At 33.4% G+C, this 17,990-nt stretch overlaps 1 protein-coding gene across 8 annotated transcripts; it reads right to left on the bottom strand.

Annotated features, from left to right (window-relative positions):
* Positions 1 to 186: 186 nt before the first annotated feature.
* On the bottom strand, positions 187 to 8,776 carry LOC129285644 (serine/threonine-protein kinase STY46-like). Of its 8 annotated transcripts, none has more exons than XM_054921408.1 (17): positions 8,494 to 8,776; positions 7,875 to 8,103; positions 7,364 to 7,478; positions 6,358 to 6,458; positions 6,070 to 6,189; positions 5,596 to 5,650; positions 4,635 to 4,745; positions 3,795 to 3,845; positions 3,447 to 3,619; positions 3,224 to 3,331; positions 2,327 to 2,400; positions 2,032 to 2,207; positions 1,793 to 1,888; positions 1,057 to 1,137; positions 924 to 977; positions 644 to 778; positions 187 to 509 (listed from the first exon to the last, which is right to left on the bottom strand). In XM_054921408.1, exons 2-17 carry the CDS (start codon positions 8,072 to 8,074, stop codon positions 435 to 437), a joined length of 1,725 nt encoding a protein of 574 aa, XP_054777383.1. In that variant the 5' UTR covers positions 8,075 to 8,103; positions 8,494 to 8,776; the 3' UTR covers positions 187 to 434. The 8 variants fall into 8 exon arrangements, 4 of the variants coding, with proteins under 4 accessions (XP_054777383.1, XP_054777381.1, XP_054777384.1 ...); XM_054921406.1 differs by having other exon boundaries at positions 7,875 to 8,089; XM_054921409.1 differs by having other exon boundaries at positions 8,506 to 8,776.
* Positions 8,777 to 17,990: the final 9,214 nt, after the last annotated feature.

Genomic DNA, 17,990 nt, shown 5'->3' with positions numbered 1-17,990 from the left:
TCACGCTTATATTGAGCGTGTGTATCAATATAATGGGGATAGTTAAATAGGCACGGGGCGATATTGCCAGCTCATTAACGTTCATATGTAAAGCCACTGATTAGTTGCTTAATTTACATCATTCATTGATACAGAATTATAACCCCTAGTGGGGAAAAATATTCATAGAATCCTAACACAGTAAAATGACAGCAAATTTTTACTCTCTTTTTATACATATATATAACGTTATTATATTGTCACCTCTTCTTACAATACAAATGCCGTTGCAAAAGTAGAAGAAATCTGTATTTGGTTTTGAAAATGCTCGAGGCGAAGAATCTACCATAAAAGCAATAAGATAATCTGAAGAAAATACTGTACACGCCAATTAAAAAAATAATCAGGAAATAAGCCTTTTGATCAAATCCTATGGATAGCATCAATCAATATTTTCAGTGATGACCTCGTCTGAGGACAGAGAAAATTCCTCCAGATTTTTCCTTGCGTGGATCCTCTCCATCTCCAACCTGTTCCAAGCAGAAGTTATTGTCACATAAGACATAAAAAGTGATGCAACCTTTAAAGTTGACAATGATCATAAGAAAAATTAATATGATCATCTTAACTGTCAGCTCATACTAAAGAAAGTGACTCGTTATACCTCTTTAACCAACTGTTGCAGAATGTCTATACTTTCAGAGAAATCAGGTCTTAGAGTTGGATCTTGCTGCCAACATCTCTCAAGAAGCTCAACAAATTTTGGATGGGCATTCTTGGGGATGGTGGGTCGTAGACCCTGAAATCCATGTAAAGTAAGAATGACAAATAGACATTATCAATACCTTCCTGCTGAATCACGTACTATAGGGTTTTCAGAAGGTAGTTCCAGACAGAAGTGAGACGATCTAGCAACCACTTTCTAAAGCTAGTTAAATAATTACCTTCTGAACCACTCCTATAGCTGCCTGTAGTGGGGTCAAATTCTCATACGGAAGCTGGCAAGAAAAAGAGTTTAAATAAAGAGGGCTAGGCGAGTGGTGATTGTCGAAGGTAGTAAGTAAAAACAAGAAATACCTTTCCCGTTAGCAACTCCCATAAAACAACTCCAAAACTAAATATATCTGCCTTGTGATCATATGGCCTGTGTTCTATAACCTTCAAATCAAAAGGAAAGTGTTAAAAATTATGCTATCATGAGCTGTTTCTCACTGCCCAAAAAAAATGGGGGAAAAAGGAGTTATTTCTCATCTATGTTGCACTTCTTCTCAGGAAGGCGGGCCTTTTCCCTCTCCCTTTCTCTGTCTGGGGTCGGGGAATTAGATCTTGCAGATCGCAATGAAAAATTGCCAGTCTCTATATCATACACGAGGCTGCTATATAATAAAAGTTGATTTACTCACCCCAATTGAGACCGGCAATATGTGTATGCGTGTGTATTGCAACGTAGACTTAGAAAATATCTAAGAACATGATCCCTTCGAGCATTTCACTCTACCAAGGTCCCTCGCCTCTCTTTACGCTGATGCTAGTAGCATTAATGCACGAAGTCACAAACTCACAAGTTTCTCGCCACTAGAGAACATTTGAATAGAGATTTTAGTTGTAATCTTTGTGTGTCATGGTAGTGCTTAAGACACATTTTTAGGTTAAATTTGTTGACCTAGACAATTTTTATTCCCTTTTCAAATATATATTTTGAAATTTCAGTGGAAATTAACAGTTAAATAGAAAATTAACCATTCAAAAGATAAAATCATGTCTTCAAACCATTTGAACAAACTAATGCCTCTGTTGACAGAACATTAGATACCTCAGGAGCCATCCATCGATATGTTCCAGTTTCTGCTGTCATAACTCCAGATTGAGCTTTCACTCTAGCAACCCCAAAATCAGCAACCTTAACCACCTGCAGAGCAACACATACAGAACTGTCACTTGAGCATGTCCAGTTTATTGAATTGATTGTATCGACCATACGCATGGCTTTTCATATAACAGACAAAGCATCAGCTTAGATCATCATAATCATAAAGTTGGAGGAATTCATACACAATTTTCATCCATCAAAAGATTCGCAGCCTTCAGGTCTCTGTGGATAATGTTATTTTCGTGCAAGTAATTCATTCCCTTAGAAACATCAATTGCTACTTTGAGCAGGGATGGGAATTTAAAAACACCCTTTTGCTTATGTAAGTAGTCATACACGCTTCCACCGGACATAAATTCTGAAATTGATCAAGGGAAAAAACATTACAAAAAAGGATGATTATTGATAAAAATTCAGGATATGGAAGTCTGTTCCATTATTGTATTGAATGAAATAACGTAACTCACTGGATTTCACCTGTTACTATGCACAAATATGGGGGCTTGGTACATGCTCCTATAAATTGCACAACATTCTTATGCCGAACCTTTCTGCAAGCTCAAGAAGTGAGATTATATTGCATATATGGATAGGATGAAAAGTATAAAACAACAGAAAACAATTTGAGCATCGCCCATTCCTCCTATTCTTCACAGGTTAGTTCACGATAAATTTGCATGTGATAGATCACCCAAAAAATGGTTCAGAACTGACTTGTTGAAGTGAGATAACTTTGACAAAAGCTTGTTCGAAATTTTGAGTCATGGACACTATTATAGCTAACTTCCTTGACTTCTTTATGTTTTCAAGTGACGATTGTTTAGCATAAGAAGATACTCATATTTTTCACCAACAGAAACTTTGGTAGATTAAGAAAATATTAATCATGTTAAGAGGTGTTACGAATCATAAAATGTCAAGGAAATAGTTACTTGAAGTGCACCTAAATAAAGAGTATGCGTCTTTGTATGGTTACAAAGATACTAGTCAAAATAGAGGTTGCAAGTGTTTCATAGTATACATTGCCAACAGAGTCCCTCTAACTTCTATATTTCTATATATCTTGTTTGGTCCTTTCCTTTGTCCTAAATGCTAGCTCTCCCCATCTTCTGAACAACAACAACAATTATATATGTTTTTGATGCTCAATTGCCCAGATACTGCTAGATAGGATTTGTACAATCATAAGGAATAGATCTTTTAAAAATGGAGATGTAGTCATATTTAAATGGGTGAGGTCAATGGCGCAAAAAACTTCCTTAATCAACTTCTAACGTGCAAAAGAATTTTCCCAGTGAGTGGCCATATTGAATCTTTCCCAATAAACAGGTAGATAGATCTCCAACGGCCAATAAGTGCAAATCTAATACAAACCTCATGATATAGACTTCCTGGGCAAACTCCCTTTGTAAATCTGAATTTATATGCTCAGCTTTGAGAACTTTAATCGCCACTTCCTGACTACAATATGTACCTTTAAATCTGTTTTCAAAATGCTGGTTAATTGAACAATAATATCAATAATATCTACTCATAATCAGAAAGTATTTTGCGCCAACCAAAAAAAAAAGAATTATTTTGACACATAAATACTCACAGATCACCATATGATCCAGATGCAATTTTACTTCCAAATTTCAAATGCTTAGGATCTATTTCCCAAACATCTGTCCCATCATTAGGTATTGTCAAATGATCAGGTTCACATTTCCCGCCTTGATCAGGCTCACCAACATAAGATACTGGTTGCTGAATGGGCCATGCCTGCCTCTGAAACCAAGCCCAAGGTCACTTAGCAACAAACCATTTGAAACATAGAAAACTGAAATCCAGAAGAGAATAAGAGCATGAAACTTTTTGGCAAGTAATCAACAGTCAAAGGAGATTCAATACTACTACGTTAGTCAAGCAGTCATCTATAAACACAATAAGATGCCTGACTTGCCTCAATCAACAAAACTTCTTTCTCCAAAACTGCTTTAAGCTGTTCTGTTTCCTGTTTTAGTATAACCAGTCTGTCAAGCAGTGTCCTATGAACTGAAAAGTTCACGATCTTAAATACTAAAAGAGAACAATGGCAAACAGTAATACACATCGTACTCAGAAGAGAAAAGAAGAAGCTTTGAGCTAGTAAGTTAGCCAATTAAGTGCTTGTGAACTGAAACGCAAGTTGTAACATGGTTTAGAAGAATATGAATTTTACAAGTACGCCTTCAGCAAGAACCAATCATTTAAAATTAAATCTAGGGTTAACTATAAAAACATTCAAAGGATTTATCATCTTGTTTAATACTATGAACTCATCAGCAGCCAAGTCCATATACCTGTATCTGCATATAATATAAAATCTGTACAAGCCACACTTTTTGTAAGTTATGAACACTGCAGTTCAGCTCAAAATTCATGTAAAGCATGGGATGGAAGTGCATTCCATCTTCATCAAATCTGGACCATCTAGATTAAATTTGGATAATCCAGATTTTATTTAATTTTATTATGATGTCATGTGTTTTAATTTCTTTTTTTTTTGGTAGAATGTGTTTTAATATTTTATTATATAATAAGTATGAAATCTAAAATTAAGAAAATTTCCTGATTGTCACATCTCAACAAGTTAATGTTATCATTTAAAAATCACAAATTAAAACCTTTAAATCTAAATTTTCTAAATAAAATTTGGTCAGTCCAAAACTCATCATTGTAATGGCACATGTGATGAGCACCCAAAGTGGACCCAACTTAGGACCCACATTCACAAGATGATAGAAAATGGTGCACAACATACCTCATACGGCCATCCATCAACAACAAACACATCTAATGAGTAGCCATCTGTTGTTGAAAAAACGTGTGCCTCTTGAATGTTCAGTCCAATCTCAGAAAGCAAAGAAGTTAACTGCAAATGAAAAGAAGTTAACACAAAAAATACACTCCCATTCAGCACAGAAAGTTCAAACTTCAAATAATTAGAGTAGGGCTGTTATTGGTATGTTTAACTATGGAATTTTCAAGTATCTCTGCCCACCAACTAAAATACGGTTTACAAACCATCAATGATGCTTGTTGCATGTGCAGACAAATGGGCAGAGAAGAATACACTCAAATCCACTAGCAGTTTAAGACAGTTCTGACATACTCCCTCCGTTCAAAAATGTAAGGCATTTTTTGAGAAGTTGGATGTTCAAAAATGTAAGACATTTTTAGTCTTTCAAGGTGTAATCATTGTCATTTTTCCAAAAGTGTCCATCTTGATAATGACTTTATATTTATTGTAGAGTATTTAATAGAGGTGAATGTGAAAAGATAGGGTTAGTTTAAAAATAGGTAACTACTTTACTGGGGGTAAGATTCGTTTAAAAATCCCTTACATTTTTGCACGGAGGGAGTACATATTATTTTTATTGTAGAAGTTATCATATACTCCCTTCGGGCCGCAATATAAGTCAGCTAACTAATTTATGGTTTATGAATAATGTTAGTTAAAATTTTAAATTCCTAAAAATCTCTAAATCTTTCCATTTATGCCCATGAGTAGAATATATTGATTGATACTCGGGAGTATAGACATGATTGCATGGACTCAAGACTTATTGCTTTAAATATGGAGCATTTAATTAAAGAAAAGGAATAAAAAGAAAAAGCAAGGGTATAAGTGGAAAAAAACCATAAAAATTATTCAATGCCCTATATTTTGGATCAAAGGGTGCTTCCAAAAACTGCCGTATATTATGGTCCGGAGGGCATACCTGACTGAGAAGCTTTGGCTTGTCTTCTGTTGAGAAGGTGATTTCATGCATGGGCCTACAACATTGTCAAGGACAAATATATTTCACATCTCAACAAAATGCAAGGGGAAAAGTATAACAAACGACTCAACTAGAAACCACAGAAATCATCAAACTTTTATCATAGTGTCAATATATAATCTTGCACATGGTACAAGTTTCTACAGGCATATCTCAAATAAGATCTTTAAGTTTGTGATATTAATTATATGAATGGTGGATGAATGATACTCATCAGTACCTTGACCTCAAGTCTCTTAAGAGAGTTTGTTATGTAACTAGAACGAAATATATAAAAGTTTGGATATACTAGCTGAGTAATGTCTTCAGATACACTCTTGCAGAAAAAGCATGCACAAGTAAAATTTAAAAGGCTGCAGAAATTATCCAAGACTAACCCTAAAAGTATCTTGATTCTTGAGATGAAAATTTTACCGTGAATATTGTTCTCCAGCGTGTACAGAGTGTTCCACCTCTAGATCTTCATACTTGGTTGCTTCAAGCGCCAGGGCTTCAAGATTTGGAGAAGAACCAAAAGCAGGAGGTGGATGTATGCTACACAAAAATTCCAAAAATATAAGAATAGCTCAGTACAAGCATCAAGCTCTTACATGCTTCATCAGTACAGCTTCAGACATATATATAACTGGAGTTTGAAGATAATTTCATCTAAAAATTCTACTAGAGCCTTTGGAGATTATAGAGAAGGTAGGAAATTAATACCTCTGCCTCCCAGAGTGCTTTGAAGAGAATTGACCAGTTTCTTTACCAGGAGCTTCTGAACGGACAGAGTCAGCTGAGTTTCCATCAGATATCGGTTGAACCTGCAATCAAGTTATTGCTCTACAGATTTTCCCTTATCACAGTTACAGTTAATACTTAAAAAAAAAACATATTATAAAAATATACTAGTTCACAAACCTAAAATATAGGCATTATTATAAAAACATATTCCTGTAGTGTTTTAAGTTCAGTCTAAATTAATTCAGGAAAGTGCAGTGAAGCAAATCTTTTAGGCTGCTTTACATTTAGAGCTAGGCCCAGTTTCCGTCTAAAACAGATTCCAGCTAACAATTGCAAGCATGCAAATCCCATATCAATACAAGATAGGTTAGTTTTGGTTTTGATCTTGTAGAATTTGATTTTGAGTTTTGAAAAGTATGTTACCTTCAGGGTTATACAAAGTGTGCACTAAAGCTCCATGGGGCCAGAAATGACTCACTCCAAATGTGCTTGAAATTATTTTTAAGGTTGTTTGAATAAAAAAAAAATATTCTTAAGGTTATAATCCATAGAATATGTTGTTCTACTAGCTATCCAATGACACTTGCAAACTGCAGAGCTTTTATTATTATTATTATTATTTTGACCTGAATACAATTTGGACGTTGGATCGTTGTAATGTGTTCTTTATCTTAATGTAGAGGTGACTGCATCAGATGCAGTGCCCGTCTGAGAACCATTTCTGAGCATGGTCAGCCAAATATGAGATCGCACTGCTCCGAAGGAGAAGCTTAGCTACGCATTCCCCAGTGAATGTAGAATATCTATTGAGAACGGGCATGCATTGCACAGCATAATCAGATAATAATTTATGACTAACCGAAGTCTACAGCAGGCCACAAGAAATAATGCCGCGTGACCGCGTGAAAACATTAAGAAGTCAAGAATATAGATTCCAAGCATCAAGAACACACAAGTTATGATTAACTAAATCAACGGCGCTCACCTGGACCAGGCGAACTTCAATTGCAGGCCTATTAGCAGGATCATGTGCCAAATGCAGTAGTCTCTTGTGCATCAGAACATCCGCAGCCCTTTCCACATTCACATCGAACGCATACCTGGGAAATGCATCACACCAGATTTCTCAAAATAAAACACCAAACTGCAGTGCTAGTGGAAATTCTCACAGCAATAAAACAGAATTAACAGCAACCTGGCAGTAGATTGAAAGAGAAATAGACAAGAGAATCCAAGAGGATAAATTATTCGACTCTCACGTATTAAAGCCATAAAGCAACTGGAAAGTGTTCTGCATCGTTTTCTTCTTCTTTATTATTGTTATTATTATTGTCGTCGTCATCGTAGATAAAATTTGAAGGACGCTTAAAGGCAACCAGTGTGGGACTAACATCCGAAACACCGAATTGAATAGATGGATAAAGGAAAAGACAGCAAAAATAAAGGAAGAACATAAAAAGATGAGATAGAAACATGTAGGGTAAAAATGTAGGAACCGGGTAGGAAGGCGGTTGAAATGAGCCCAGAGCTGGTGATGGAAGCCGGGCTGCACAGCCTCTTCGTTGTTGGAATCCTTGAGGCGACGAAGAACCTCATTGTACACTTCAAGTTTCTGTCTCTGCTGCCGGTTTTGAGCGGGTGGCGACGACGTTTCCTGCACTCCGCTCGCTCGGCTCTCGTTATCCTCCATCGCCATTCAATCAGAAAGAAACTGAAGGGCAGCAACTGAAAGCACAAAAGAAAAGGATTTTTACGTGAAAGTGATTCGATTGGGAATTGGTAAAGGAAAATAAGAATAGTTAATAGTAGAGAGCAAGGATTACCTGGGTTTTAAACCCAGAGTTTGAATGGAAACTCCAACTATAAAATAAGTTAAAAATATTAAAAAGGCTTATCCTGATTAGTGAATCCCCCAAATCAGTCGCTTTATTTTATTGATATTTGTTATTTATTATTATCGTGCGGGAGTGTGTGTGCTGTCGAACGGCGTCGTGGTTACCAAACCAGAATGGATTCACATAAACTCCATGGCCTCGCGATCCCCGACCATGGTTGATGTTACCAGACACGTGATCTGATTAGATGGTAGTGTTAGCAATAAGAGCAAGGCAGAACCTGGGCAGGCACCTGGTCTGCACTGCGAGATTGAACACGTTGGTTCCCACCTATGGGAGGACATTAGGAACAGGAAAGTAATGACCATATTCCGGGCGATCACACCACAGCTCCTCTATCGGATAACCCACCTGCACAGTCTGTTTATCAAATGCTCCTTTCTTCTCCATGAATATTAAATACCATCCCTCCTATTCTTCGCTAATTGCTCCGCATCTGCCCGCATGCCTTCAGCTTCAGCCTTTTTAAGTAGCGCTCGATTTAACAGAATAACGCTCTTTTATGGGGACAAAATTCATGCACCTGAGCTTCAGGTTACTCAATCCATTTCTATTTATAAATTAGTTTTAATATTAATATCAGTATTAACATTTTTTTATAAAACAAAAAAAACATTAGAACTCATTAATATAAAAATTAAAGAAGTTTTTTATTTTATCCAAATTAAATATAACATTAAAATGTTCCATACTTTCTGACATAAATATTAAGATAAAAGAATGAAATTACAATAAATAATCAATGAAATATCTTATGAAAAGGACTGCATAACCCCTAATTCAATTCAAATAATTTACATTTATAATTTATAAATAAGATTATAGGGAGTAGAACGAAATATTAAGTAATTACAATAAATAAATAAAAAGCGGGGAACGAAATGCAATACTTGTGTTACTCTTTCTTGAACTTGGTCCCGTTCCCTGCCCCCTGAGCAAGTGCAGGTGGGTGCAGTACTAAATGTGAAGGAAAGCGAGGTGCAGTAATAACTGCGCTTGAGCGGTTAGTACTGTTTAATGACCGGATATAAATAAATGGTCCTCAAGAAGGAGGATTTGGGGACTGTCTTAAAATTAATTAGTTTCTCATGACGTAAGGGTGATAAGATTATTAGTTAATAGATAAACGCGTGGGACGAGGAAACCCGGCATTGCATGTCCTCGCGCTCGTGGGAGACGATAACACCGCCGTGGAAAAGTGACCCTTGGATGTGATGAAGCGGCGGGCCTTCGGGCTCGGAGTCGAGAAACCTGAAACCCCCATGGTTATGGGAACGATACATGGAAAATGATATTCTACGGTTAACGCTGCCAAATAATGCATTATTGCCAAAGAAATAAATTAGTATGCTCTGTGACTTCGATCTTATCCGAATTGACTAGTGGCGGTGGTGTCGCAGAATTGTTTTGCCTTTGCGAGGTCATAATGGTCAAGCGAATGAAGGTGTTGAAGTTGACCTGCTTCTGGTCCCTTCACAAAAACGTGGAGCGCTGCTTGTGAAATGGACGGTGGTATTTGTCAATTGAGAATGTGGATACGTGTAAAAAGGAGAGCATGTGGCATTAGTCAATTGAGCATGCTCCGCTCTTTCTTTTCACTTGTTGTAAATCAAGCCGGATTAAGATATTAATTTAAGAGTTAATAATAAAAATAGTAATCAAAACATGATCAAAATGATTATAAATAAAATATTTTATTAAATAAATTAAAATATTAGTTTAATAATTTATTGATTGATTTAATTGAAGGGTTGACCCGAAATTTTACATCAAATTTTCTTTCATTTTCGTATAAAAAAAAAGAAGATGAGCCTCACTTATACCAATTGGAGTTTGATGATTTGATCTATTTTATTTTATTTTATTTTATTTTTGGGTGGGGGGTCCAGACTTCCGGGTCTGTTTGTGTATATGCCTTTATTTCATCTGTTTGTCTTTCATTCATTCTTTTGGGTCAAATGCATTTAAACAGGCCAGAAATTTTAATTAAGAGATCAAGAAGACAAAGTATATACTCATTTAAAATTATAAAATATTTTTAAATAAAATTTTATATATTAATAAATTTTATTAAATATACTTAATAATTTTATTTTTAAAATAAAAATATAAAATTCTAAAAATATTATTTATTTAATAATCTTAAATCTACACTTAATTAGTATTAAATAGAAAGAGAAATGGTGATATTGAAATAAACATATTTAATAAAACATTAATCTTATCTTATAATTTTAAAGTGTCAAATCTCTCTAAAAGTGTCTCATAATTTAGGATAAAAGGAGTATAATAATAGAAAAAAAGTTTTATAAATATGCATGTATGTATGTAATATAAATATTTCAATGTATACATTTACATTCAATTTTACAAATATATAATAGAAATAAATATGAGCTTTCATTTTTAATTTTTATTTGTCAATTTTTCATGACATAAAAATCATTAATTATCATATCTATGATAAACTTTTTATCAAATTTATTCTCAATATAAACTATTAATAAATTGGTAAAAAATTCATCTTTTTTTGAGTATTGGATAATTTAAATGTATTTTTAGAATTTAAAATCATGTTCAATCTAATAAACTATATTGCTTACTCACTAAATTTACTATATAATTCTTTTAAGGAAAAATTAATCTTTTAGCCCTTCAACTTTTAACTCACTTGTAACTTAATCCCTCAACTATGACTCGTTGCGATTCAAACCTTCAACTATAACTCGTTATGACTCAGTCCCTTAACTTTTGATTTACCTATAATTTAGTCCTTATTTTTTATTTTTTTGAAAAATATCTTATTAAATATATTATTCTAAAATACCCTCCTCTTACTCATTGATGTGAGATATAAGCTAACATGAAAAAAAATTAGCAAAAGTTTAGAGACTAATTTGTAGGTAATTCAAAAATTGAGGGATTGAGTCATAGATGAGTCATAGTTGAGGGACTGAGTTATAGTGAGTCATAATTGAGGAACTGAGTTACAAGTGAATTAAAAGTTGAAAGATTAAAAAATTAATTTTTCCTTCTTTCAATTGATAATTGAAATGAGAATTCTCTCTGATAAAGTAAAAATTTCCTCTAATATCTTTGAGCCTATGTAATGCACCAACTTAAAGGCTAAAAATATATAACTCTAATATTTTTTATTTTACTAAAAAATGCATGAAAAAGTTAAAAGAGAGTTGTAGCTCCCCTTGATCTTCCTATCTCCAACCTAATTTCATATAAAAAAAACCACATTCAATACAAGTGGAACAAATTACACAATAACATAAACTTGTTTGATTGACATCTAAGCCTATCCACATATCTACTACTGTGGCACCCTCAACGAGATGCAATGCAAAGTACACAAGCAATTTTTTAACCATAAATCATATACACGTTCACATATTTATATTTATATATACTTATGTATTCTAGTTGGCAACTTAAATCTTTAACAATAACTTTATACATTCATTATACACAATGGTAGTTACACCATTACTAAGTAAGGTTACTCTTTCTCGCTTCCTTTCTCGGCTTTTTTGTGCTCTTTTCACTTGTGTACAAAGGTAATGGAGTAAGACACACATCCTAATAACTTGGATAAACCCTAAATATTTGTTAGTAAGTAAAATAAAAAAACAAGAGATAAAGTAGCATGCATTTCAATAATAACAGTATAATATGCATACATACAAATTCATACTCATCCATTTATCATGTTCATGCTCAAGCACTCTCGGTTTCTCCTAGTAGAGCAAGCTCTATGCTTGAATCAGGACTTTCAACCTTACACGAAACAGGGCCTACCAGTACTGTCTTAGTCTAGGAATAATCAACATAGGTAGTCTCTTGAATCTCACATAGCGGAGCATTCTCAACACTTGGACTATCAAAACTTTCTAGCTTTACACAGAGTAGAACCACTACTCCCTACCCTAATATAGGGCATATTAGTGGATCATTCTTCTAGGTCCTTTCTGGCGAAGTCAAGCTCTATGCTCAAGACCTTTCAAACTTTCTAGCCTTACATATAGTAGAGCTACGACTCCCCACTCTACTCTAGGGTATACTCATGGATGTAAATGCACATGTTTCTTTTCATACATTTCAAACATTACTAACACACCTACATGTATATTCTTTCACAACTTTTATTACTTTATCAGTTTATAAATTACAATGCATACAGTTATACAAAATATTTATAAATAATTTCACAAACAAACAAGTAAAAATATTACTCCAGTTACATTTTTACCTTTCTTACTAAGGGTACCAATCACATTAAACTCTTAAGGGTGTAGATTCTCATGAGCAATGTTACAAATGCTCAATCTACACAATGAAATATCCTTCAGTCAATTTTCAACATCTAACATAGGCACTAATTTGGCTCAGCCAAATTTCTCAAGGCCTATAACAACTCAATTAAGACTCTTTGAGTTCATATAATCCTTACTCTATAGGAATTAGCCTTATAAGTTATTCAAATGATCATAACACCCTCCTAACTCATTTATTTGCCAATTTTCTGTGTTTTAACCTAATAATTAGGTTAATTAAGAATTAATCTTTAAAGTTCAACCATTTAACTTCAAACTAGTCACAAAATCTTAGTTTCACATTCGAAAGCCCTTTTTAAACCTCTCTCTTAGATTTCAACTTCTTAAAATTTCCTAATTCAATTTCTCTATCGACCAAACTTAGAGAAAATAGGGTAGAAATGTAGCTTAAGGCTATATGATACTTACCAAATAAGTCACTAGTCAAAGCAAACTCCTATCGTCGGATAACCCAAGCCCTAGCAGAGATGAACTCCATCTCCTCTCCTGATACATTTTCCTTCACTTCCTCTTCTAATTTCACAAGTTGATCATATCAGCCTTGAGTGCTTTCGGTGCAATATGCCATGGCGCATGCATCACCCGCCACAGCACGTGACACAGTGAGGCTAATCTCACTTATACTCACGCGTTTCATCTTGACTTTCCATTCTACCATTCAATCCTATTAACATATCAAGCAACTAACACAAGATGTTAACCTAATATTCAAACCACAAGCAATCTACTAATTATTAATTTATCTCTGATTAGTAACTAGTTCTTTAGATTGAAATTTAGGATGTTACAATTTTCCTCTCCATATCCCTTATAATCCATTCCTTTATTCCTTTCATAAAAATCTCGGCTCACAATCATACCAAGTCCACAACCATTCTCGCCATTTAGCTTCACATTGTTGGCCACCGTCTTCTCTTGTATAACCGTCGACTCGACCCTTTCAGAATCTATAACAATGTTCATGTTAATAGCCGCATTATAACCTTCATTATTAATATGATGGGTCACCACCTTTTTCGATGGACACTTATTACATGTATGTCTATACATTCCATATGTAAAATAGATCATATGGAGCCCTTCATAGGCGATGGGTCGTGCTTCCCCAAACATATTAAAGAATAGAAGGAGGGGTTTTTATATATCAATCTCAATACATATTCTAGTAAATCCTACTTTATCATAAATATATGTAGACCAGTCTACCTTAATAATTTTTCTAATCATATTACCATTTCTTTAAAGTGATTTCATATTATAAAATTCTGGTGGCAAATCCATAAGATGTACACAAGCAGTTATCTTCCTTTAAGTATCTACTTTTCAAGGATTGAAGTTAGAACGCCATCTTTGAATCTAGAGATAATGATCGCCAATTATCTATGGACCTTCTTAAAAAGCATAATCTCTATTCTCTTTATTAACAAAAGACACTGTGAACTACCCATTACTCATGCAAAAGACATTGTGTAACTACCCATTACTTATTAAAATAACTGTAATTTCTCTTTTAGGTTTCCACATTCTAATCATCCTATCTTGAATAATGTGCTTTAGTAGCCCGACACCTAGTAGTTTGATAAATAATGAATTTATCCATGGCTTACACCAAGACATATATTCTTCTGTTGTAAATGTCAACTTTGGCCATTTTAGTAGTTTTCTTGCCTTGAAGCACCTTTTCATCCGATTCCTCATCTTCATTCCCATGAGATTTCTTATTCATCTTTGAGAAATAAGCTTTTTAACCATTGACCATATCTTCATCTTCATCGTGTTTGACAAGAAATCTAGCACCTCCCACTATAAGCAATTTGTGCTTGTAAGATAGTTGGATGGATCGTCTTTTGATTCCTATTTGATCTTTTATGACGGCCTCCTTCCCTTTTCCTTTCCTATCCCCTATACTTGCAAAAACAAAAGAGGCTAGTGACACATTCAGTTGTTTATCTCGCTCTTTCGTCATTCACAATCAGCCTTTATATCCCCCTTTCTACCACCAAGCTCACTATCTTCTGCACTGTCTTTCACACTCATCGCACTCCCCTTCTATGATTGCCAATTTTAACCCTCAACAGTAACATTTTCTCATCATATAATCACAAGTTATTGCAATTATACTTGCTTTAAGATAAAACTTGATCTCAAGATATATCAACTTGCATTGACTTTTATTGAGAAAATCAAGATTTAAAAGAAATCTCATTATATAGTCATTTCATGAAAACCATAACTCTCATTCTCATTTTCTATATTACATTTTTTTTATCTTTATCATTAACTAATGCACTTCATTATTATTTTCAAAACTCCAATATGCCTAACTAAGTTATACATTCACATTTCACATGAAGATACATTTTAAAAATATCAATCAATTAACAAATAACTACACAAGAGTAGAATTTTCCTAATTACCTCAAACTTTTAAGTGGTTAAAAGCTTACCCTTTAAGCAAATGCTTCCAAAGTTTGATCTCAAGCCAAATTAGTGCGCGGAATAATTAATCCACAATTAATTATATCTAAAACCATTAATATCACTATCTATACTAACTTAGCTTCATATTCCAATACTTTAAATACTCAAAGTCTTTATCTCTTGTATTTAAGCTTAGTCATTAAATTTACTAACTTCCCTTAGCTCATATTAACTTTATTGTATATTTAGCTCATCATTAGTAGTATTCAAACCTTCCTAACCACCTCATTAATTTCATTTTTCAAACATAATTGCTCCTTAACGAACAAAAATGTGTACAACTATAAGTCATTTATTTAAATAACTTAAACAACTTTTATTAATTCTATTTAAGTTAGTGGGTTCAAATTCATAGCCTCCATGGGTCAAAAATCACTTTTTGAATACAAACCCTAACTCAAAATATCTTAAAAGAGAAAGAAGAAAGAAGATTAGAGCTTAGAGAACTTATCTTTAGTGTTAGATCATTCTATAATACCTCCAATGCCTTAAATTCTAAGCCCTACCAGAGCAAATGTTGAGTTCTTTCATTACTCTCATTTTCTCTTCTACCTTTCAACTATTTATCCACTAACATCAAACTCCATAAACACTTTGGTTCATTATTATCAATCCACTGCCTTGCTATATTGTTGGTAACAATGAAAGGAGGAATACTGTCATGATCTACTGTTGTTGAACTCTACTACTACTGTCGCTAGTTGCCTTGCAAAAATGATAATGAGCTTTTCTAATCTCCACCTTGAGTCTCCATTAACGGAGATGATCCACCTTAGATCTATTAAAGACTAACTCCCACTATAAGCTATTGAGGAGGATTGTAGATCTTTGATGACTTTTTGAGTTACTCATCATCATCATAGGTTTAAAAGATATTGAGTTTCTTCATCATTGAGATGCTCTCCACCAATCTCCCTAATCTTCTTCATTAGTTTAGTAGCATATTGAATATGATATAGTCTTGTGATTTGCTTTCAGATTTATGAAACAAGTATTTGTGGTTTTTGGATGTAACTGATTGAATAGGTTAGGATATGATTATGTTTTGTGGTTTAATTTTAGATTTATGGTTAGCTCTGGTTCCATTTTTATTTGGAAGAGATGATAGGTAAATAACAATTTTTTTATGTCAAGGATATTTTGGACTTTTGTTAATATAAACACATTTTTTTTAAAAAAATATTTTAAGATTCCTGTTGCACCCAAATCTTGACTTTCCTGGAGAGGGAAGGTTGATATATGTAGACAAATGAGAGTCACCATCAAAGTTTTTAGGAAAACCTTGAAAAGCTGTATAATGAAAAAGGATGGTCTTCGAAAAGGATTCGAAAGTCTATTATGTGTGAGGAAGGTGTTAGGTACTCCTTAACACCCATTCATGAAGACAGTTACCTTAAATTAATTGAGTAAATTAATTGACCTTTTAATAATATCTTAATTACTCTTTAATCACATGTAAAGTAAAGATTAAAAAAAGGAGAAACAAATTATTTATTCATAAGGTAGGACTTCATCTAGGATCAAAACTTAGGGCCTATATACCCTGTAATGAGAATCAAAGTTATTTAGATTTTCTTTTAATTTTTTAATTAATTTATTTTATAAAGAGAATGGTATTTTATGTTGTTTTTTTATTTATTATTTTTTAAAAAATTGTTCTCTGGAAATAACTTTAGGTAAGAGAAAAATGACTAATGATGGAACTTGCGGTGATTTAATATCACCCACAGTTCATTGGTTGACACTCTAAATGTAAACAGTAATTTAGTATCACTCATGACAAACCCTAATAAAATTTTCAAAATGAACAATCTATAAAACAATTTAACTATAAAATTTTAATGTAAAAATTTGATACTTACGATGACTTAATATTATTCATGATATCTCATCTAATACTTTTAGGGATCCATAGTGATTTAGTGTCACTCATGGCATAACCTAAAATATACTAAAGGTTTTATTAGTTTGATTTTTTTAATAGTGCATAAAAGGGGAGATTTAATTAGTATTGGAACCTGTGGTGATTTAGTATCACTCACAATCCACTGGTTGATATTTTAAGTGCACATAGTGATTTAGTATCATTCATGGCAAATCTTAAAGGAATTCTTAAAGTGAATTTTTATAAAATAATTTAACTATACAATTTTTATCTATGATCACTTAGTATCATTCACGATGTCTCATTTCATATATTTAGTAATTCACGGTGATTTAGTATCACTTATGGAATAGCTTTAAAGTATGTCAATAAATATTATTATTTTTGAAATAATATGCAAAGAGGATTTTCTTGACATTTGACGATTGCGGTGATTTAGTATCACTCACAATACATCAAATATCCACAATAATTTATTATTACTCATGGATCTCTCTCTCTCTCTCTCTCCCCCCCTTCCCTCCCTCCCTCCTTGTTGTTTTTTAAAAAAAGTTTAGAAAAATGTGTTACCATTGAGACTCCTTTCTTTCTTTTTTTTTTAAGAAAATAAAAGTGAATGATTCATTAGTCTAAAATAAGGATTGATAAATTACCAACAAACTTATTCTGCCACATTATAAATTGCCACTAAATAATCACCTTAAAGACGCATATACCATATGCCTTTTCAAGATTAGACAATCACATTAGGATTAGTCATATGAACCAAAGCAAGAAAGGGAATATATAATGATGTAAACGGGAAAAAAAACTTTGAATTGTTAATAATCCCATCAAGCCAAAAGTATATGATTATTATGGGTAAAGGAATACATAGGTAAAAAGCGAGCTAAGAATTGTGAGTGATATCAATGAAGGAGATAAAGGAACACACAGGTAAAGAATATAATCAAATGTATGAAGCATGACATCAAGGCAAGAGTGTATTACCTAAGCGAGCATATGATG

Source organism: Prosopis cineraria, unplaced genomic scaffold, assembly GCF_029017545.1.
Source record: "Prosopis cineraria cultivar Desert tree isolate PC_DT_omini unplaced genomic scaffold, ASM2901754v1 PC11, whole genome shotgun sequence".
NCBI lineage: Eukaryota > Viridiplantae > Streptophyta > Magnoliopsida > Fabales > Fabaceae > Prosopis > Prosopis cineraria.
Note: the sequence above shows the minus strand (reverse complement) of the source record. Positions and strands in the feature narration are given on the sequence as shown.